The following is a 22,988-nucleotide window of genomic DNA, read 5'->3' as shown; positions in this document are numbered from 1 at the left end:
ACAGAAACAGACATTGATGGTGCGTGTCCAGGAGTGCTACCAGATGCACCGTGCTCTGAGTTGGGACCAGCTAGGATTTCTTCCAGTTGATGAGCCACCCATGGGCTAGTAGGAAGCTTACAGTCAGTTGTATGACCGAGGAGGACATTGTGGGAGTTTGCCAGGATCAGCAGGTCATCTAGATACAGCTGGATCCTGATTCCCTGACGATGGATATGCACCGTCATTATGGCCATGACCTTGGTGAAAAACTGAAGAGCCATTGCCAGTCCAAATAGCAGAGCCTGGAACTGATAGTGTAGGTTGCCAGTAGTAAACCGCAGATACTGCTGATGACTTGGCAATAGGTATATGCAGGTACGCAACCTGTATAGCCAGGCATACCTTATAGTCTCCGGGTTCCATCGCCAGTACATTTTAGTGCAGCGCACACTCTCACAAACTTGATTAGTGATTTGAAGTTGAGAATAGGCCAGAAGGATCCATTCAGTTTCGGTACTAGAAACAGGGTCGAGTCATGACCACTGCCTCTTGAGGACAGAGGCACCGGCACTACCACTCCTGTAACCAGGAGAGAACTCACAACCTGCTGCGAAGCTTGCGCCTTTAACTGATCAGAGAGGATGACCATGGCACAAAACTGGAAAGTGGGGTTTCTCTTGAACGAGACTGCGTGCCCGTGAGAAACAACTTCTCACACCCATGCGTCTGAAGTGGTCTTTAACCAGAGCTGGGTGAACTGCAGAAGTCGGCTTCCCACCCAGGGAGAGGCCCACCCCATCATGCGGCAGGCTTGTCTTGTTTAGATGCAAGCTGACAGGTCGCCCGAGACTGCTTTGTCTCGGGTATGCCTAACCTTTTGCTGTCCCTTGAGGCTGAAAGGAATGAAAAGTGGTACCTTTTGCCTTCTGTGCAGAAGGATTAGTATTTGGGAGGAAGGCAGTCTTAGCAGCCGCCAGTTCAGACTCAATTTAATTTAGGTCTTCTCCATGACCTCAACCGCAGAATACGACTAGCCAGAACAGACATAGTCGACGCCTTGACCGCCAACACACCTGCCTCAGAGGATGCCTCCTGTATGTATAGGTGGCGGTGGTAATTTGAGACAGGTATTGTCTGGCATCTACAGATATATCGTCAGGCAGCTCATCCGCTATTGCAATAGTGGGTCTATGTATAGCACCTGTAAGGAGTAAATAGATTTCAGGCATCCCTCCACATGCTTATCTGTCGTTTCTTTCAGAGAACTGACAGTGGTGACAGGCGGAGTGAATGACACCACTAGGTGGGTGACATGAGAATCCACCAGTGGTGAATTTTCCCACTTGTTACATAACTCTGCAGGGGGAGGATAGCGACTCAAGGCCCATTTAGAGTGAGAGACAGGGAACTTTTTCCCTGGATTAGCCCAGGTTTCCTGCCTGATGTTCACTAAATGGGCAGATTGGGGTAATAGATCATTAACCATCTTCTGTCTTTTAAACATATCAGTTTTCGTAGTGACAGTAGTGGATTTCTCAAAATCATCTGTGTTTTGTAGGATTTGCTTAATAGCACCCACTAGAGCAGGAACATCAATCTGTAATTCACTAATTCAGAGTCCTTGTCAGAAACGCCTGATTCAGTGTCTGACCGGACAGTACCCTCCTCTTCAGATGAAACACCTGAGAGATTCCTGGATTAGGAGGAGGAAGCAGTCCGCTTAGGTAACCCAGAGACACGGGAGTGACCTGGGGTAGATTTTTGTCTAACCAAGGAATGAGTAAACTGCAACTGGTTAGACAAATCATCTTCCCAAGGCGGATTTATCACAGGGACAATTTGAGGCTGTAATGGCACAGGTGGTCTCATAGGGGGCGTTAGGCGTTCCACTAGAGTACCCAGTAGGTATGAGAATTAAGTATGGATCCTGATTGGGTACAGGAGCTGTGTACTGACTGAGGGATGTATGACACAGAGTACACAGACCATCATACACAGATTCTCCCTCAGGTAAATCTGTGGGGCATACTCTGCATGATGCACTAGCATCCCCAGATTTCCCACCCTGTTAGACATTGTACACAATTGCAACACAGAGCGTATTAGTACGATGAAGCCAGACAGAGTATAACACCTGCAAATAAATCCGTTATTATGTGAATGAGTACACAGTAGAATACATATAATAGGTAAATATTGTGATGCACTATATAAACGACCCTGACGCACCTAGTAATTGAGGGTACAGAATATAGTGATAGATTTTCTGGGAAACAATGAAAGTGAAACCTTACGGCAGAAACAGGCACACACAGTCACATTAGCAGGGTGTGGTTCGTTTTATCGACAGTGCCTAGGTCGACAATGTTTAGGTCGACCACTATAGGTCGACAGTCACTAGGTCGACATGGATGGAAGGTCGACAGGGTTTCGTCCCCTCGCATGGCTCGCTTCGCTCGCCATGCTTCGGGCATGGTGCCTTCGCTCCGCTACCGCTTCGCTTGGCACACTTTACCGTTCCAATCGTAGTCCACATGGATCGTTAAGTATGAAAAAAAAAATTTAAAAAAACTCATGTCGACCTTTAGACCTGTCGACCTAGCACACGTTGACCTAGAAACCCTGTCGACCTTCCATCCATGTCGACCTAGTGACTGTCGACCTATAGTGGTCGACCTAAACATTGTCGACCTAGGCACTGTCGATCTTCAGACCGGATCCCCATTAGCAATGCAGATAATTATTATATGACAATGACAATAAAACTGCACTGAACTATTATATATATATTGTAACAGGAGTCTTGCTAGAATGTGCTCTGCTACAAAAATTCCACCAGCAACTGACTCCAGGCTTGTGCAAAAACAACAAATACCTTTTATTCAGGTTGCTCAAATCCAAAGATACACATAAAACAAAGATCACTGTCTCTAATATAAACAACCAGGGAGGTTAGGCCCTGCCTCACTCCCTGTTACTAAATAAGGAACACTTCAGGTCCCAGCATCCTGACACTAGTGCCCCAGTCTTCCGGATCCCACTGTACCTAGCAGGCCTATCACCTGGACACTAACTGCCTTCAGAAGCCCTGACTAATGAGAGAGACTCTGCTTTAAACCCAGCAGCCAGGTGCTGGCTGATGAAGCAGCTTCTTGGGCTAAGAATCCTATAAGACCTGGTCTGGGCCAAATGGATGGGAACCTGGTCCATCCACACTTCCCATCTACCCCCAGGACCCTGTGTGTAGCTTACAGGTGGCCAAGTACCTCTCCTGCCACAAAATATATATATATATATATATATATATATATATATAAATAAAAAACAAAGTGCAGTCCTAGACCGGAGGTATATATCAGAACAAAATACTCGTACAATATATCCTGTAATTGGTACACTTTTTCTTAACTAACGCTGTCTATACAGAGACATGTAGAATACTCAAGTGTTTGTAAAGTCACAGCGCTGTCTACAGGCAGCTTTACAAGGGAGACCTTGCCCTCAGTCCCAGAGACCAGACGCAGCTATACCTAAGATGGTGCCCAGCGTCTCAATCCGGGAGTGAGGGAGAGTGTGACGAAGCTCCAGGGTTGGAAAATCTGCAGTAGTTGTCGCCCTGGGCCGGGGAGGGGGGGGGGGGGCTACAGCTCCCATACCAACTCCTCTGTGCTGGGCCTCACCACCGGTACTATGGAGCCTTATTAACATGGGCGTTAGTACACACGACCTGTACTCCTGTGCCCTAATGGATATAGGGGGGAAGGCCTGCTCGGTGACAGTGTCCATGCCAGCATCACAGTCCGTCTCCGCGATTTAGTGGTGGGTCCCGCCTAGGGGACCCTCTTACCTTCTCCACGTAGCAGCCATGCGAACCGGGAGAGTGTCTGCGACCGTGTACCTTGAGCCAGAGCATCTCCGCCACAAGTACCCGGGAACTGAGTCTCAGGAGTATTCTATGCCACTTGGGAGGTGACAGAGACGCAGCGCTGAATGTCACTCTGACATGTAACAGCGCTGCGTCCCTTGAAGTTTTCTTTAAAGCATTTCTTCAGGGCTGCCCAGCGCAGCCCTCCTGTTAGTGACTGCTTCTACAGGCACCAACTCAAATCTGAGCTCACAGTGCCTGGAGGCAGGTTTATAGAGGGGGCCCCAATGCATCCTGGGACAGCCTAAAGCTTTAGCCTGTTGGTAACTCTCTGGATCAAGATCCACTCTACACCCGATGTTTCCGTGTGGAAACCAATGTACCCTGCTGCAGAAAAATAAATTTAGAGCTCACTAACACAGAGGGTTATGCAGGTAATTCAGAGATGAACACAGCTGCAACAGCATCTTCGTGCTAATGCAGCGGCAAATGAGACACAACTGGCTGCGACGCGAAACCGCCGATGTGTGTACAAAGACACCCTATAAGCACTGAACACTGCACCTACCTATGGCACCCACAGAATGTTACTGATACCGACCCACTTGTGACACACCCCTGAATGTTAGCCACCCCCAAGCCACCACCCAGAAACACCCATCAAAATAGCAAGGTTCTCCAAGCAATTTCAAACTGCATTTACCAGTGGTAAACATTGGTACTGCATCTCAGACGCATGCACAGAGGATAGGATTCTACACTTCCCATTGCTAGGAAGGACTTCCTGACCTGGGATAATGGAAATAATTCACCATGCAGCTTATAAACATATTTACCCATAATACAAATGATGACATACTCACCACTCAGAATGTACAGCAAGCCGGAAATACAAGTTATTTTCACTTTAGTCTGGTCGGAGCCTCCGATCTTGGTGCACTTCATCCCAACCAGGGCAAAAATGGAACCAAAAAATCCTAAGCTGACAGCAGCTATTAGTAAACCACGGCAGGCTTGGATATATCCTGAAATAAAGATGACATCTTGCTAAACTACTACATATGCACAAATCAGTGTCATCTGCAGCTATGAATTCACTTTTCAAATACTATGACTTGTTTTTACTTTGGCTTAAAAATCAAAAAGGTGTTGTTTTATATAGCCAGGCTGGCATTGTACTCTGTTCACTGCCACTCGGGTATTAGGGTCAATGGCTCATTGTATTGTGCAATGACTAATTCATTCTACGTAATGAAACAAGCAATATGGCAGCACCCACTTATACAGTACTAACTGATGTAACGCAGCACTACAAAGAAATAAGGTTCTATGGACCCGATTCAGCACTGATCATAGAAGTGCGGAAGTCGCTATTCAGTGAATTTCTGCACGTCTGCACATGCAATCGCAATCTAAGTCCCAGCGGGAGGGCAGCGACACAGCATTTTGGGGGCGCAGTCCGGACAATGGAGGCATGTCCGGACCGTTTGCGGGGCAGGCCACGGTGGCTGTGTGACTGCACACCCAGCATCTGCAAGCCAAAACATGGTGGCTCGGAGGCTGCCTTCGCAGCTAGGCGTAACCCTACACATGTGAGCGCATCGCTGCTTAGTGATGCGCTCACATTTTAGCGGGGGTGGGGGGAAAGACCCGGTATGTGGGGTGGCCTTGCCCTGTGCTGAGTGGCCCCCTGCATGCTAAAGAATGGAGTTGTAAAATCTGTGATTTCTCGCAAATCTACAACTCATGCTGAATGAGGCCCTTTGCGCAAAATGGTTCCTGACCACACAGTACGTGTTTGTTTGTTTTTTGCTATCTATGTAAAATCACGTGAAAACAAATCCAAGTACACTACACATACTGGCAGTGGGCATTTTCCTTCTAGTCTTCTATTTCTGTTCATAGACTCCTTAGGGTCAAACAGTAAGAAGATAAAACAAACAATCATGTTTTTAGGAGTTATCCATTAACAAACTCATAAAATGGTTCATTAATTTCTCTAACTCTAGAACACACACAGTTATAGGGTAAGCATCTCGTATAACTTCAAGTGATCCCATGGAATATTCTAAAGGTTTCAAAACATTAAACTTTTAGTAGCTTTGTTATTTAAATTCATACATTTTTTCATGAGAATTTATATTTAAAAAAAAGTTAAGTTGCAATGAGAAACTTTCTGAGGCCCATAGTAAATGGTGAGCATTGCACTTTACAAGGTCAGGTAAAATGTGCCTGTGTGAAAGCTGGTTATGGGGAAAAGGTCACAACAGTTTCAGAACAGTAATAATACAGTGTTGCTATAAAGGTGCCTCTTTATAGCAGTGGTTATCAACTCCAGTCCTCAAGTACCCCCAACAGAGGGACGTAACTAGGAGTATAAGAGCACTGAAGTCGTGGAGGGACTGCCCAGGAGGCAGCATCATCACTGCCCCATGACACTTGCATTTGGCTTGCAGGATTCTAGAACGGCACCCTGCAGCTAGTATTGCTGCTGCAGAGTTGCCCAGACACTGGACAGACACCCTGCAACTTATACAGCCACCCAGAGCTTGCGGCCCAGCACCCTTGGTGTGACATTAAGATGTCATGTGTACAGGAGACGGGTCCAGTACAGGGGGGATCAGAATGATTTCCCGACTGACGGGATTCCGGCGGTCGAAATGCCGACGCCGGACTCCCGACCTTGAGCGCAACGTGTCTCCATGCAGGCTCGCTGCGCTCTCCACAAGGTTCTATTCTCCCTTGGGTGGTGGCGTTGACCACCACCTAAGTGGGGTTTATGGCTGGCAGTCAGGATTCTGACTGTTGGCATTTCAATGGCCGACGAGATTTTGGCGTCAGGATTTTGACCGCCGGGATCCCAAAAGTCAGGAATATAACTGCATACTGTACAAAGTATATTTTACGTTTTCTATCTGTGAAAACAGGTGGGATAATTACTGACCCAGCAAAATAGATTAACTCAGCTGTGTATAATTGAAGAAAGACAGAAGATATGTCCTGTTTGGGAGTGCTGGAGATCTGGAGGTGAAAATCCCTCCTCTAGAGAGATGCTAAGGTGATCAATGTTACTGCTTGTAGCTGTTATTGCCCCAGGCTACCTCACAGGACAAGTTGCGTGTAGGGCTATTAGAATATATAGGCTTATGGGCCTTATTCAGCCACAGTTGCAAAATTGCAAATCGGGCGATTATCAGCAGACTGTGCATGCGCTGCGAATGCACTGCATGTGCGCAAATGCAAAATTTTAATTGCAATTTAGTTAAATGCGATCATAATTTGATTGACAGGAAGTGACCATTCGTGGGTGTTAACATGGCATTTGTGGGGAGTGGTTGGAAAAACGTAGGCGGATCATGGTTGTTTTCGGGGTATGGATCTGACGTCAGTTGCAATGGCCTGCGACTAAATACATGGTGACGGTGCGACTGCATTCTCATTATTCGGAGTAGCCCTGGGTCAACCACAGTTGTCAACGGTATTCGATTTCTGCATATGCAATGCATCACAATTTTGCGATTGCATCAATGGGCATCTGTTACCTTTCTGGGCGGCTCTTTACATGCGATTTTTAGCAGCCGCAGGATTAGGAAATCACAATTTCTGTCTCAATTGCGATCCAAGTTGAATTAGCCTCTATATCTTGTAGCAAATGCTAGGGGCTTCCAGATTTGTAATATTCATTCATGGAAGTATTTATTGTGACGCTACTAAGATGAAGCTGCAGTGCCTGATAAGGAAACTTTTATGAATAGTAGAATCATTATTTGGCATCTGTGTTTCTGCAGTCAGAATATGACCACTATGTGATCTTATGTACCTTCCAAGTGCACTACAGGGAAGTAATAGACAATCATACAGAGTGCCGCACTTGCCCACTTCTAAGGCTTCTATGTTAGTGGTGAAAATTGACAATAGACCCATTGTTCAGTTCTCAAGCCCACCTTTAGCAGTATTAGCAATGGCAGAGAAGAAAGTGTGATCTAACATTAAGATTAGAACTCTCATTTAAATTCTCGTGAATACATTTTTCGATATGACAAAATCTCATCATCATTATTTACTTGTAAATTGCACATAATACAAATTGTACATACAGTAAAACAACAAGCACATAGCAGGGTGATCACAAATGAGTAAATGTGAAATAGAAAGAATACAGAGGGACCTCTTCAAGAGGTTTTGCAATGTGTTAGATAAACAGCACAGAAATGCAGAAAGCACAAAACGAATAGGACATGCCAGCAATACATGTTAACCTGTGCGGCAGACACTTGACGTCTTTTTTTTTTTTTTTTGCCTTTATATGCATTAGATTTTTTAGCAGTATTTTTTAAGCAGCTGTTTGTATTTCCAGTAATCTCAAGGGAAAAAATAAGCTAAAAAACAGAATAAAAGTGGAAAAAAGCAGTAAACAGTAATTCACATAAAACAAAACCAAATACACAATTTTTTCAATGATAAAGGATTAAAATTATTTGGCAAGTAATTTAGAAACATAAGGTTCACTCACAGAAGCTCAAAGATCAAGGAGTATATATGTACAAAGTGGCATTAATATGAAATACAAACTCGCCAGGCTTTGTACTTAATATTAGTGCTGCTTAAAAGTTTGAGGACAAACCGATCAAGATGCAACAGCTTGCCAAAGCCGACTCTTCTTAAGATTAAATTCAGGATTCACATCCACCTAATAAATAAGAATGTCCTTAATGACGGAGCATTGCTCTGTAATTGGCTGTTATCTACAAAACAGGATACTGAACTGCAATTGCTTTCCGAACATTAAGCAATGAATGCGTCAGTAATGAATGGACCATCTAAAGATGTAGTCACCTATATTTCAATGAATAATTATTACTGTATGCTATATTTTAATGTAATCTGCTTCTTGATTTCCAGCTCTATGCAAGATAGTTATTTTATTTACATAAATGTTTATTGTAGTTACATTGGGGAAAAAGTTATTGACAGAGATTTCTCCATATCACTGGATTTAAATGGGCAATTTTTTTTTTAGTCAAACCAAAAATAATTTACCTTTTAAAAAATGTAGAAAAACAGCAATTTGGAAAAATCATTTGTTACATTTCCACCGAAATCTACATCTTCTTGTAGAATTAGAGAACAGTTTATGCACCTTAAATAATTATTTGCAAACCAACTTTTCCTACCTTCTAAGGCCAGCATGGAAGGAAAGTCTTTGCAGTTGGATACCCCGGTTGAGTCAGTAACACAGGTCTTCCAAAGGTTGGACCAGAAAGTTGCTGTGGTTATTACTGAACCATCAATAGAGGAGACCTTCCAGTAATCAGTGGGTAATGTGGAACAAACCAGGACCCAGCCTGAGACCGCCAGTAGAAAAGCAATAATCTCAGAGGCCATGTGGGACATTGTGGGACCAAGTTATTCTCTCAATCAAAAAAACTATTGTCCAAAAAAAAAAAAGTTCAGAAAATGTAAAGAAGTTAAAGAAAGGTAGAAAAGGAATTGTTAGAAAAGACGCAGATTGAGTTGTATGATTCTCCAAATGTTTCTGAACTATAAGGAAAGAGGATAGTTCCCAGCTAACAAGTCTTGCAACAGAGAAACTGCTGGAAATACTGTTCCACAAGCTTTATGACTGGGAATAGCCCACCCTTTTCCCTAAATGTCCCTCCCTAATTAATTCATTTCCATTCGAAGCAGTTGGTAAAGCATTGATATTGTTTTGTCGCAACCTCTCACCAATGTTTGATGTTTCTCACATATTTCTTGTTTTAACAAATCCTCTTAAATAAGGGGTTCAGCCTAGTCTGACATCTGCAATGACAAATAGTTGACGGAATGACCTAACTAAATGCTGTGAACTTAATGGAAATTGTTTTGTCTGTCAGACAATAATCACTTAATCCAAGAAAAGATTATAGACATTACTAAAAGTACTCACCAAGCCTCATTCATTGCCCATATTGAAGACTTCAATATTCTGTTGGCTACAGGTGAGTGGAATCACTCTCATTTATTTTTATTGAACTTTATGATCAAGGTAAGGACTCATCACCTAATTGTTCATATGTAATAGTGTATGTTATAAAACCTTTCAACACTACATCAAAGCCTACTGTATGCACTAATATTACATTCAGAGATTAATAAAAATAAACATTTGTAGATGCTAATTTTATCAAGTCCATACTGACCATGCCAAGAGTACACAAAATATGAAATCTTCCCATATCAGAAAATATATATTCTGTAGTAAATGTATAGAGATGTGGATATATTCTGTACTTTACAGTGTGACGTGGGTTAGGGTTAATCACCTTCACCTGAGTAGTCAAATAAATTTTGTTTAATGGATTCCTGTTGGCTAATGAACCCAGAATAGGCACATTAACGAGTTAATTAACGACTAGTGGGACCTGTAACTCAAACCTGTCAGAATAACAAATGAGGCATTTTCTTAAACTTTCTCTGTGACGTGGAGTATGGGCTATAATGGAAAGACAGAAATACTGGTAATCATTAATACGGAGAATAGTTTTTATGTAGTGGTGCCCATCTGTCAAGCAGGAATAAGTAGATTAAATATTGTCTGTTAACAAAGTAAAGAATCAAGTTGTAAACAAATTAATCACAAGAATACTTTACATTTAGAGCCACCATTATAGGCTGCTCGCAGGATCAGCCTTCCACGAAAAAACCACCAAAAGCCATTCCTGTGGTTCCGCATTTAGGTTGGGGCTGAAATTCTGGTGGTTGGGATGCTGTTAATCAAAATAGTGACTGTAGCATCCCTAGTGATAGTCTCCCGACAGGGGTCGGGAAACATTTATAACTAACCCCCTAACCCTCCCCGGTGGTGCCTAATCCTAACACCCCTTCCTGCAGCCTAATCATATACCCCCTCCCTGCAGCCTCACCCCAACCCTACCAGGGGGGGAAGGGTGCCTAACTCTAACACCCCTTCCCATAACCTAAACCCCCCTGCAGCCTCACCCCAACCCTACCAGGGGGGGTGCCTAACCCTAACACCCCTTTCCATAGCCTAAACCCCCCTGCAGCCTCACCCCAACCCTACCGGGGGGTGCCTAACGGTAGCCCCCCCCCCTCCCCGCAGCCTAAACCTAATCCCCCTTTCCACAGCCTAAACCTCCCCACGCAGCCGAAACCCCCCCTTCCCTCCGGCCTTACCCCTCTGGCAGCCCGGCAGCCCATTGAGATCCTGGCTGTTGGGATGCCGGCGCCAGCATTCTGATCCATGTCGGGATTCCGACATCAGTATTTTGATGGCCGGGATTCCAGCCATCGGGATCCTAATTTAGGGGAAGATTTATCACAGATTGGAGATAGAGTGGAGAGTGATAAAGTACTAGCCAGTCAGCTCTCTAACTGCCATGTTACAGGCTGTGTTTTAAAAATACGTTAGGAGCTACTGATTCCAATGCTAATTTAGCAACGGCATTTTACACTGCCGTTATACAAGACATGTGTTTACTTATGCAAAGTGTCAGAGGTAGTACCGGGGCATAGGGATTCTTCTTTGCCACCTGGACCAGCCTTCCCATAGGCATAGTCAAACTCCAAAAACATTCAGTTAATGAAGTTTGATGAATGAATGTCCCCATAATACAATATGGCGCCAGCAGACAAGATCAGGAATAAAAGGAGATATCACTGATATCTCCTACTTTAGAATGAATGGGTCCATTACATCATTCCTTCAAAAGTAGGTGAACAAAAAAATCTTTCACCTACTTTAAGGAATAATAAATAAGCCACTATGCGCGGGATGTAATGCGGTGGCCGTGCAGGATGCCAGCAAACTCTGACTTTTTTTAAAGGGTTAATCACAAAGCATGGTTTTGCCTTTTAAGTGATTGCCCCTTTAAAAAAAGTCAGAGTTCGGCCAGCACCCCTCACAGCCGCCGATCTCGGACGTCATTACACCACCCTATGTATTCTCCACCTATCTTGGAACAGGGATAGTATCAATCACACTTGAGGATGGTAGTTGGGTGTATTTTAAACAGCAGGAACTCTCTCACCCAAATCAGATGATCTTATAGAAGGCAGCTTCCCCTCAGAACACAGATAGCTCAGCATGGGTGTAAACTAGGTTCTACTCCTTCTGTATCTGTGACTGGAAGTCACTGTGTTTAGTTATGGGTGGCTCTGGATATTGATCAGACAAACTGCACTCTCTTGTTTATGGCTCAGGATAAGAAACAGTTTACATGACATGCAGCTGCGCACGTGGGCGGGTACATGTGGGTACGGCGTACCCTTAAGAATTTAGCCGTGGGTACGCCGTACCTACCGCCGACGGGCCGCTGCTCCATCCCTCCCTCCGCTGCTGCTCACCGCCGCTGCTGCTTGAGGGGAGGAGAGCGCAGCATGCGCCTCTCTGCCCCTAAGTGTCTACCTTCAATTTAGCGCTGGCCCGTGAGCCAATCAGAGCTCGCAGTCTGGCAGCCAAGGCTCCTGATTGGCTGCCGGACCGCGAGCTTTGATTGGCTCACGGATCAGCGCTGAATTAAAGGTAGACAACCGCACCCCCGCCGGAGACTGAGGGGCAGGAGAGGCACAGGCTGCGCTCTCCTCCCCTCACACACAGGATCAAGACAGCAGCAGCGGTGAGCAGCAGGGGAAGGGGGGGGGGGCATGTATACCTGGCACTGGAGGCATATCTGGCACCGGGGAAATATCTGGCACTGGGGGCATATCTGGCACTGTGGGGGCATTTTTGTGTCTGGCACTGGAGGCATATCTGGCACTGGGGGGGCATTTCTGTATCTGGCACTGGGGGCATATCTGGCACTGCAGGGACATGTGTATCTGGCACTGGGGGCATATCCGGCACTGGGAGTATATCTGGCACTGTGGGGGCATTTCTATATCTGGCACTGGGGGCATATCTGGCACTGGAGGTATATCTGGCACTGGGGGGACATGTGTATCTGGCACTAGGGGCATATCTGGCACTGGGGGGACATGTGTATCTGGCACTGTGGGACAATGTATATCTGGCACTCTAGGGGCATTTGTGTATCTTGCACTGTGGGGCAATGTGTATATGGTACTGTGGGGCAATGTGTATCTGGCACTGTGAGGCAATGTATATCTGGCACTCTGGGGTCACCTGTGTATCTGGCACAGTGAGGCAATGTGTATCTGGCACTGTGGGGCAATGTATATCTGGCACTGTGGGGCAACGTGTATCTGGAACTGTGGGGCAACGTGTATCTGGCACTATTGGGGTCATATGTGTATCTGCCCCTCCCCCATGTGTATCACGCCCCCATTTTCATTGGCCACGCCCCATGTGGCATTTGGTCACACCCATTTTTTGGCACGCGCGCACACAGTACCTATAAGACATTTTTTCTACTTGCACCACTGATGATATGTATAGACAGTCCGTCATCTCAAACCTTGGAGCAAGGTTTTGATATATCACACTCAGTATGCTGTGACATACTCTCTTTGCCAGACTGTCAAAATCATCATCATTACCAGTACTATTAGGTAGCAGTTTTACTTTTAATCAAAAGATGTTAATATCTTTGTTTTTCTTTATATATGGATAGCTGGGATCAGACCAGCTGGAAGAATATTATAAGGATTTTTCCAGATTTATTTATAGAAAAACTGCAAATCACATGCAAGCTACTTACAACTACTGTAGTGATAATTTTGTATTAGTGCAATCAAAACATGGAATCGAGGTATAAATATTGACAATGTTACTCTCATGTCATCTGATAACAGAAACTGCATATTGAGGATTTCCAAAACACCCGCTGTACCCCTGTGAACTTTAATTATCAAGAATATGATGCTGTTCATAGAGGAGGGTCATTGCTGCCTGTTGGAGCAATCATCACATTATGAAACATTACAGGCATCAGTGGGTATGACAGAGTCCAGGCAAGCAATATTCAGTGTTATAGTATAACTTATTGAACTATACCCAAATATCAGATTTGTGTGGAAACAAAATACAGCATAGCAAGTAAATTATAAATATAAATTGTAAATTATATCTAGAAAATGTCTGGATCCCAAGTAAGAAGTACATTCCCATAAATAATTCTAAACAGTGTCAAGCAAATATATATATTTTTTTTTTCAAACACATTTTTTATTATGTATTAATGAAAAATAAGTTCTGATCACAAAATATTATATGATATGACATAGAAATTCAGAGTCAAAGTCGTACATTGAAAAAGATACAAGGAAGTATAGATAAACAGGTATTTAACAATACCAATCGAGCAGGAACTGCATAAACTGTTTGAGATATCTCTAATACAAATCAGAAGAACCAGTTCCTATTAGATACCCGTATCTAACCCATGTTATATATATAATAGACGTAAGGATATGACTCTGAAAATAAATGTTCACTATCTAAGTATACCGGATATGTATAAACAAAGTAATAAAATAATAACAACCCTAAACGCCTAGGAGATGGGGGAGGAAGAGGGTGAGGGGGAGGGGAGAGTAGCAGCAATTCACCAAGTATCCTATAAATAAAGCTCCGAACATCAAAAAGGGGTAAATAAACAAAGAGTCAATTCCGGCCACAGCCCAAGGGAGAGGTAAAAGATTAAAAGAATTTGCAATGTTACGAAGTAATTGCCATTCAGAATTTTCAAAAACTTGCATAATGCGCTTTTGTGTTTCTATATTAAGCGAATCAATAAATGGTGACCATTTCTGATAAAATTTGTCTATGTATTTATCTATATCAGACAGGGTATCCTTCCTATCGAAGTACAAAAGCTGAAGTAGTTTGATTTTGACTTCTTGCAAAAAAGGAGATGACCTATATATCCAATGTATTAAGATAATTTTCTTTGCCACAGTTACTATTATGGTTATTAAAGGGATATAGTCTGACAGATGAAATCTAATAATCCAATTTTTAAAATTTGCACATAAACATGCCAAAGGGTCTAAAGGAAGGGAAGTGTGAAGCAAAGTATTTATGTAATTCAAGACTTTGTTCCAGAATTTTTTAATCTTTCTATAGCAAATATATTTTTATTAAAAATACAATATGTATATATACATAACAAGGTGCAATTTTCATCTGCATATGTGTATTTGACCAATTACAGTAGCCAGAGAGATTGGGAAGTTTACATGACCCCTCAGTAAGCCTGGTTGCCAGCAACTGACCATTATCTAAAATTGGAGGTACTGGTAGTATTATGAGAGGTTCTGAATAATACATTCCACTGTCTCTCAGAGTTATCTCGTCATGTATGTCACTTCCTATGTAGTGCAGTAGTTCTCCTATATAGTTATTGCTAGTGTTTTGTTCAAGTACAACCATTAAAGTACTGTAAGTTGTTCTTCAGTGACATTAAAATGGTACTTGGTGAAACAAAATGGCTACTACCCCTGTATGCGGATGTGTCTTTATTACTCTGTAAAACATCCTCCAAGTAAGAATAGATTTATAGCAAAATGGATTTCTGTCGGGAATATATGACTTCATACTATAATTTTCCCCAAAAACTTAAAAAACAAACAAACAATGCATACCACCAATGAAACAGATGCATTATAGAGGATTTAAAGTTATCTTAACCTGAATTATTAATAACTGCAGGGGTCATTCATGCATTGAAATCTTGAGGACACATTATGAACAAAAAAGAAAAGAAAAACAGGACAAAACGGTTATTTGCAATTGTTAAAGAAGTATGCATATTTATACATTTGATCCAATGCTTTTTCTTCAAGACAAATGTATCTTAGGGAGAGATTTATAAAATCTTGGAGAAAGGTTGCGTGTGGAGAGCGAGAGGGTGAAAAAGTGCCAACCAATAAGCTCCTATTATTTTTGGAACACAGCCTGACAGGAGTAAAATGACAGGATCTGATTGGTTAGTGTTTATCTCTTTTCACTTCAGCTCTCCACAATCTTTGATTAATCTCCACTAAGTTTCAAGGTTAAAAAAAAAAAAAGTAAACATAGATGAAAAAGAAAATTTGCTGACATTTGTGACAGCAGGGCATGGTTTCCAGTTTTCCCCGATGCATCTGTAATAATAGAAAATATTGTAAACACAGGACAATGTTTTCTGTCTTCTTCGTCCATTGGCAAAGGTTTCAAAAATGTTAATGTAACATTCCCATGATTAGAGGACTATGTTTCTATACTTGTCTCTCACAATGAGTAACATCTAGTGAGACAAATAATAGCCCTTTATTAAAAAAAAAAAAAATTCTTTCTTCATCCACATAAATAAATAATTTTCAAGTCTATTAATATGAGTCCAGCTAAAGATGTCTTCCAAGACTTTGTTGTCAAAGGACCGTGTAGTCAGTTTCCATTTTGACAGCTTCTGTCCCGGCGACACCCTCATATAGCTCTGGTACAACCAATTCGGGGACCTGTAGCACTGTCCTATCATTGGAGGTCTTCTTCCCACTCTCCAGTCGTTTGTGCAGTTCCGAAAGGGAAATCCGGTCGGCAGCCCTCCAGGCCCAGCAAGACTTCATAATGTTGTATCTGAAAAAGAGATGTATGATAAGGCAGGCATAAAGCATGTATGACATTGGGGTCTATGTACTAAGCTTTGAAGATTGATAAAGTGCGGAGAGCTAAAGCACCAACTAATCAGCTCATAACAGTCATTTTTCATACACAGCCTGTTAGGAGCTGATTGGCTGGTACTCCTACCACTTTATCTCTCTCCAAGGCTTAGTACATAGACCCAAATATTTTGAATACGATGAGGAATCTGAATGACTATACAATATGACAACACATTCCATTAAACACATCTTTATGTAGGACTGAAGGAGTACTATAAAAATAGAGATGTGCACCGGAAATTTTTCGGGTCTTGTGTTTTGGTTTTGGATTTGGTTCCACGGCCGTGTTTTGGATTCGGACGCGTTTGGTAAAACCTCCCCTAAAAATTTTTGTCGGATTCGGGTGTGTTTTGGATTCGGGTGTTTTTTTTTCAAAAACACCCTCAAAAACAGCTTAAATCACAGAATTTGGGGGTAATTTTGATCCCATAGTATTATTAACCTCAATAACCATTATTTCCACTCATTTCCAGTCTATTCTGAACACCTCACAATATTATTTTTAGTCCTAAAATTTGCACCGAGGTCGCTGGATGACTAAGCTAAGCGACCCAAGTGGGCGGCACAAACACCTGGCCCATCTAGGAGTGGCACTGCAGTGTCAGACAGGATGGCACTTAAAAAAATTGGCCCCAAACAGCACATGATGCAAAGAAAAGAGAAAAAGAGGTGCACTGTGGTCGCTGGATGGCTAAGCTAAGCGACACAAACACCTCAATATCACAGGAATTATTCGTTCTAATCAATGGTATTATTGGTCCAAATCACTGGAAGAAAATGACAAAATCACAGGAATTATTTGTTCTAATCAGTGATATTATTGGTCCAAATCACTGGAAGAAAATGACAAAATCACAGGAATTATTTGTTCTAATCAATGGTATTATTGGTCCAAATCACTGGAAGAAAATGACAAAATCACAGGAATTATTCGTTCTAATCAATGGTATTATTGGTCCAATTTACTGGAAGAAAATTACAAAATCACTGGAATTAAATGGCAGTAATGTCGGGAATTATAGCAAATGGCAGTACCACTGGACATTTACGGAAGTGTCAGACAGGATGGCACTTAAAAAAATAGTCCCCAAACAGCACATGATGCAAAGAAAAGAGAAAAAGAGGTGCACTGTGGTCGCTGGATGGCTAAGCTAAGCGAAACAAACACCTCAATATCACAGGAATTATTTGTTCTAATCAATGGTATTATTGGTCCAAATCACTGGAAGAAAATGACAAAATCACAGGAATTATTTGGCAAGATCACTGTAATTAATAATTATAAATCACTGATATTAATTGGTAAAATCTCGCTATCGCCTGCCTAGTGAAGTGGAATCTAGATGGGATTTTGTACCGGGGACACAATAACTTCATCAATTGTCTAAATTCCAATGCACTAATGGCGGAAAACGGGCGCACGTCTAACAGCTCACTGATTATACTGAGAACTGATTATACTGATCACTGATGATACTACAGAGAACTGACACTGAGCAGAGAGAACAGCACTGGACTATTGTACTGTAGTATACTGGTCACCACAATGCAGCACTGACACTGAGCACAGATATTAAGCACTGATCAGGATACTAGAAGTGACACGGTGCAGCAAGATAACGCTATGGCCTACTGTACTACTATATACTGGTGGTCACCACAATGCTGCACTGTACTACTATATACTGGTCACACAACAATGCAGCAGATATTGAGCACTGATCAGGATTCTAGAACGGAGTCTGACACGGAGCTGCAAGATACAGCAATGGCCTACTGTACTGTACTACTATATACTGGTGGTCACCAAAATGCTGCACTGTACTACTATATACTGGTCACAACAATGCAGCACAGATATGGATACTAGAAGTGACACAGAGCTGCAAGATACAGCAATGGCCTACTGTACTGTACTACTATATACTGGTGGTCACCAAAATGCTGCACTGTACTACTATATACTGGTCACAACAATGCAGCACAGATATGGATACTAGAAGTGACACAGAGCTGCAAGATACAGCAATGGCCAACTGTACTGTACTACTATATAATGGTGGTCACCAAAATGCTGCACTGTACTACTATATACTGGTCACAACAATGCAGCACAGATATGGATACTAGAAGTGACACAGAGCCGCAAGATACAGCAATGGCCTACTGTACTGTACTGTACTACTATATACTGGTGGTCACCACAATGCAGCACTGTACTACTATATACTGGTCACACAACAATGCAGCAGATATTGAGCACTGATCAGGATACTAGAATTGAGTCTGACACGGAGCTGCAAGAAACAGCAATGGCCTACTGTACTGTACTACTATAATATACTGGTGGTCACCACAATGCAGCACACTGAGCACAGATATGGAGCTTTTCAGGCAGAGAACATGGCCACGTCCTCTCCGCTCAATCTACAATGTACGAGTGAAAATGGCGGCGACGCGCGATTCTTTATATGGAATACGAATCTCGTGAGAATCCGACAGCGGGATGATGACGTTCGGCCTCGTTTGGGTTAACCGAGCAAGGCGGGAAGATCCGAGGCTGCCTCTGTACCGTGTGAAACACGTGAAGTTCGGGGGGGGGGGGGGGGGGGGTTGGATCTTGATGAACCGAACCCGCTCATCTCTATATAAAAAGAATACTAAATACAAGGTAATGGCAAAATGTATATTTGTTTAAGAATATCCACATTTGCTAGTGCACATAACTTGATGAAAAGTTACTTACGAGTGATGAAATTAATATTTGTTCTACTATTAACAAGTGAAAATGAACTTAAACGTTAAGGCTGGTTACATACCGTCACAACTTGACAGAGCGGATGACCCAGGTAAGCATATACACTTACCGATTGGCTGCTCGTTGTGTCGGTTTTGCATCCCAGCCAGGCATTTGAATTTGCCCGCCCAGCTGTGACTTCAGCCATACGCAGCAAGTGCAGAGATGGTCAGCGAACTCCCCGTACACACAGTCATATGCGCTGATACTGTATATCTGAAGATATATTAGCCATCGGCTGTGCTGAAAAGCCAAAGCAATATGTCTGCGAATGACATTGTTCACAGACATATCATTTGTCTACACCAGCAGACCTGTTAGCAATATATTGTCCATACGCTAGAATGGCTGATATATTGTCCAGTGCATACCCAGCATAAAATATTAGAAGGTAATTAATTTGAAGAAAATAAACAGATAGAATGGGAAAATTAATACAGGATATATAAAACCAACGATAAGAGTCTGATCCTTACAAAGTTTGTTTGCAGCTGGACGGTCTCTTCATGATGTTACCACGCTGCAGGTGTTGCAAGGTTTGGGAAGGAGGAACCTCAGGGTATGGGGGAGCACCTAAAGTACAACAGATAAAACATATTCATATACAGTAGATCTTTGTTTCACAATTTTGATTTTCAACTAACCCCCAGTAAGTCATATTCTGGTGATTTCCTAAAGCATGTACAATTAACCTATTTGACACATAATCATCCTACTGTATGTGTCCCCGTAGATGTATATATTCAGGACACAACCTATGTTGGTACATGAGTTCCAGTTGAAATACCCTGAAATAAAATAGTTTGTAGTTCCAGTAATTGCCAGCCGGTAGCTAGAACTTAGTTTATCTTACATCTGAGAACATCATACATATACAAGAGTAATAGCACGCTCATGAATAAGCTATTCTAATACAATAATATGTCTTTCCTCTTCTGTGGTTACAGTAAACGGATGAGCACTGCTTACCCAATGTTATAATCTCGTACAGGAGAATTCCAAAGGACCACCTGAAAGAAAGCAAGATAAATAATAGTAAACAAATAGTGCATTATCTATACAAACTAAGCTGAAAACAGGATAAAGATTCACATTTACTAAGTAAACTACAGTATTGCTACATATTGTACCATAATTGTTATATTCTCCTCTATGGGAAGATGTTAGCTTCCCGACAGATGGGATCCTGGTCAATATACCGATGCCGGGATCCTGAGGGAGGATGCAATACCGGCGTCACATTACCGACAGCCAGCATCCCAATCGTCTTCACAGCAGGATGTGCTGACGTCCGGCCGCAGGGGTGTTTTAGGTTTAGGCAGGAGAAGGGGAGATAGGGTTAGGGAGCAGGAATGGGAAGGTTAGTGATCGGGGAGGGGGTGGGGGGTTAGGGTCAGGCACCACTGGGGAGGTTTAGGGTTAGGCACCCACAAAGGAGGGTTAGGGTAAGGATAGGGAAAAGGTGAGGGTTAGGGGGATTAATGGGGGTCTGTTGGGATTCTGAAGGACAGGATGCCACTGTCGGTATACTGACAGCCGGCATTCCATCCATCGGTAAATCATACTGAACCCTTCTCTATGTACACTTGTGAAAAGTTATTTAATTTGTACAGTACAGTACTTGTGTTTTACCAACACTGACAGTTCAGTATATATAAAGTAAAACATTCACAAGATTGTGGTTAGTAAAAGTATTATGTAAATGGGGATGTGGTAAATGTTATATGTTTCCCTTAACGTATTCATGTTATCATAGGAGATACAATGTGCCTACAAAGTGGTATAACTGACGAATATAATTCCTTAAATGTCATACATACATACATGCTTGCTGGAGAGAGATGCATGTCAGCATCAAAAGTCATTGTAAATCCAGCACAATGAAGCAATGAGCTGTCATGTACTTTGGGCCTAATTCAAGGTTGATTGTAAAACAACATTTTCCTCTAATGAGAAAAACCATGTGCACTGCAGGTGGGGCAGATATAACATATACAGCGAGAGTTAGATTTGCGTGGGTTATACTGTTTCTGTGCAGGGTAAATACTGGCTGCTTTATTTTTACACTGCAATTTTGATTTCCGTTTGAACACACCCCACCCAAATCTAACTCTCTCTGCACATGTTTTATCTGCCTCACCTGCACTGCACATGGTTTTGCCCATTAGAGGAAAATGTTGTTTTGCAATCAACCTTGAATTAGGCCCTTACTGCTGTGCATTTGTTATATTGCGTCAACATGGAAGCAGTTTTAGGAGAGTCTAATTAACCTCCTTCTGATTGGAGGAGGTGGATAGATCAGGGCTCTCTAGGTTACCTGAGATAAAGCCTGATCTGAGCCAGATGTTTACAAATGTCCACCTTGAGCACTAATGATTATGAAGCAACTTATTAAAAAAAAGAGTCCAATGCAATTAAGATATGAAACCATACAACTGACACTTGGACTGATAACGATCCCCATATATCTTTGTTGTGATTACTTATTTATGGCATACATGAGATTCCCAAAAGTATTGTTTCAGGAAAAGAGTAACACACCTACCAAATAATGGGCTGGTCAGTGATAGAACTATTTTGAAGAGGTTCCCAAACGCGGTCCTCAAGGCACCCTAACAGTCAAGGTTTTAAGTATATCAATGGTTCAGCACAGATGGTTAAAACAGATTTACTGAGGTAGTATTATGTCACCTGTGGCCAAGCATGGATATTCTGAAAATCTGGACTGTTAGGGTGTCTTGTGGGCCGAGTTTAGGAATCTCTGAGCTAGTTGATCGTATGCAGCACATGTGCTCTAGGAGTAATAAAACCCTGATAATGGAAAAGGCCCCTAGGTATGCTGATTATGGAAATGGATATGAGCATATGTATGTGTAATTTGTTTTCTATGCCACAGATTTAAACTTAGTGGTAGGAATTATGGATAACAATTATACATAATGCAGGTAACTGCAGTTCATTTTTTATACTGAATAAGCCAAAGATTATTTAGATCATCTTATGTATCCTACTTTCTGGGTCTTAATACATTAGTGTGAAGCTGATGAGAACTCACACATCAGATTTGTCTGCAACAGGTAAGTGAAGGAGGCGTTCAGGAGACATCCATTTCAATGGGGTAGGACGTCGGTTGGGAAAGGATCCCCTAAAATGCATTTCAGAGGCCCCACCCAGACCAGTGAGTTTTGTGGTAAAATTCCGATGGATGATGACGTTCCGAGCTGCTACATCCCCATGCACCAGACCACGCTCATGCAGGAACTCCTGTGGGAGAAACACAGTGGATGTAAGTCATTAGCAGAGATTTGGAGCTTATATCCACTAAGTGAAACATGTGCAATGATAATAATAATGTTGCAACCCGTGCAGTCCCTAAATGACCTACAGTAAGTATATTAAATTTGATAGTATCATTATTGGCTTAATCAAAAGAGAAGACTGCACTAACAGATCCCAGTCTGTGATCTAGCTGCAGTCAATACATATAGGGTCAGTTTGGCAACTCACTGCTCTAAGCACCAAAGGGCAGGTGTGTCCCATTTGTTTGTTGCTTAAATTATTTTACAAGTACGGGGGATCCTTTTCAGAACACATTTAAGCGTACCTGTGTTTTGTGGGCTAAACCAATTACTGTACACTAATTTGTAATGTATCATGACATACATTTATTATATAAATCGCCATTGTGTCTGTCTAGGACAAACGCAGTAGAGCTGGATGGCATGTACACCTTCACCGCTT

At 42.3% G+C, this 22,988-nt stretch overlaps 2 protein-coding genes across 5 annotated transcripts in view; both read right to left on the bottom strand.

The window, feature by feature from the left end:
- The window catches only part of LOC135058134 (claudin-10-like), a 42,000-nt gene extending 32,759 nt beyond the window's left edge, over window positions 1-9,241 (bottom strand). The window contains exons 1-2 of the mRNA XM_063963726.1: window positions 9,022-9,241; window positions 4,711-4,872 (exon numbers count right to left, since the gene is read on the bottom strand). Of these exons, the coding sequence (XP_063819796.1) occupies window positions 4,711-4,872; window positions 9,022-9,241 (382 nt within the window). The remainder of the gene's footprint in view (window positions 1-4,710; window positions 4,873-9,021) is intronic.
- A 4,762-nt stretch (window positions 9,242-14,003) lies between these two features.
- Window positions 14,004-22,988, bottom strand: part of STYK1 (serine/threonine/tyrosine kinase 1) — a 76,978-nt gene continuing 67,993 nt past the window's right edge. For all 4 annotated transcript variants that reach the window (XM_063961832.1, XM_063961834.1, XM_063961833.1 and 1 more), the window contains 4 exons: window positions 22,303-22,511; window positions 20,217-20,257; window positions 19,724-19,820; window positions 14,004-16,364 (listed from right to left, as the gene is read on the bottom strand). In XM_063961832.1, coding sequence (XP_063817902.1) covers window positions 16,160-16,364; window positions 19,724-19,820; window positions 20,217-20,257; window positions 22,303-22,511 — 552 coding nt within the window. In that variant the 3' untranslated portion in view covers window positions 14,004-16,159. The remainder of the gene's footprint in view (window positions 16,365-19,723; window positions 19,821-20,216; window positions 20,258-22,302; window positions 22,512-22,988) is intronic.

This window comes from Pseudophryne corroboree, chromosome 3, assembly GCF_028390025.1.
Source record: "Pseudophryne corroboree isolate aPseCor3 chromosome 3, aPseCor3.hap2, whole genome shotgun sequence".
Classification (NCBI taxonomy): Eukaryota; Metazoa; Chordata; class Amphibia; order Anura; family Myobatrachidae; genus Pseudophryne; species Pseudophryne corroboree.
The sequence above is the reverse complement of the archived record's forward strand: the minus strand, read 5'-3'. Positions and strand labels throughout refer to the sequence as shown.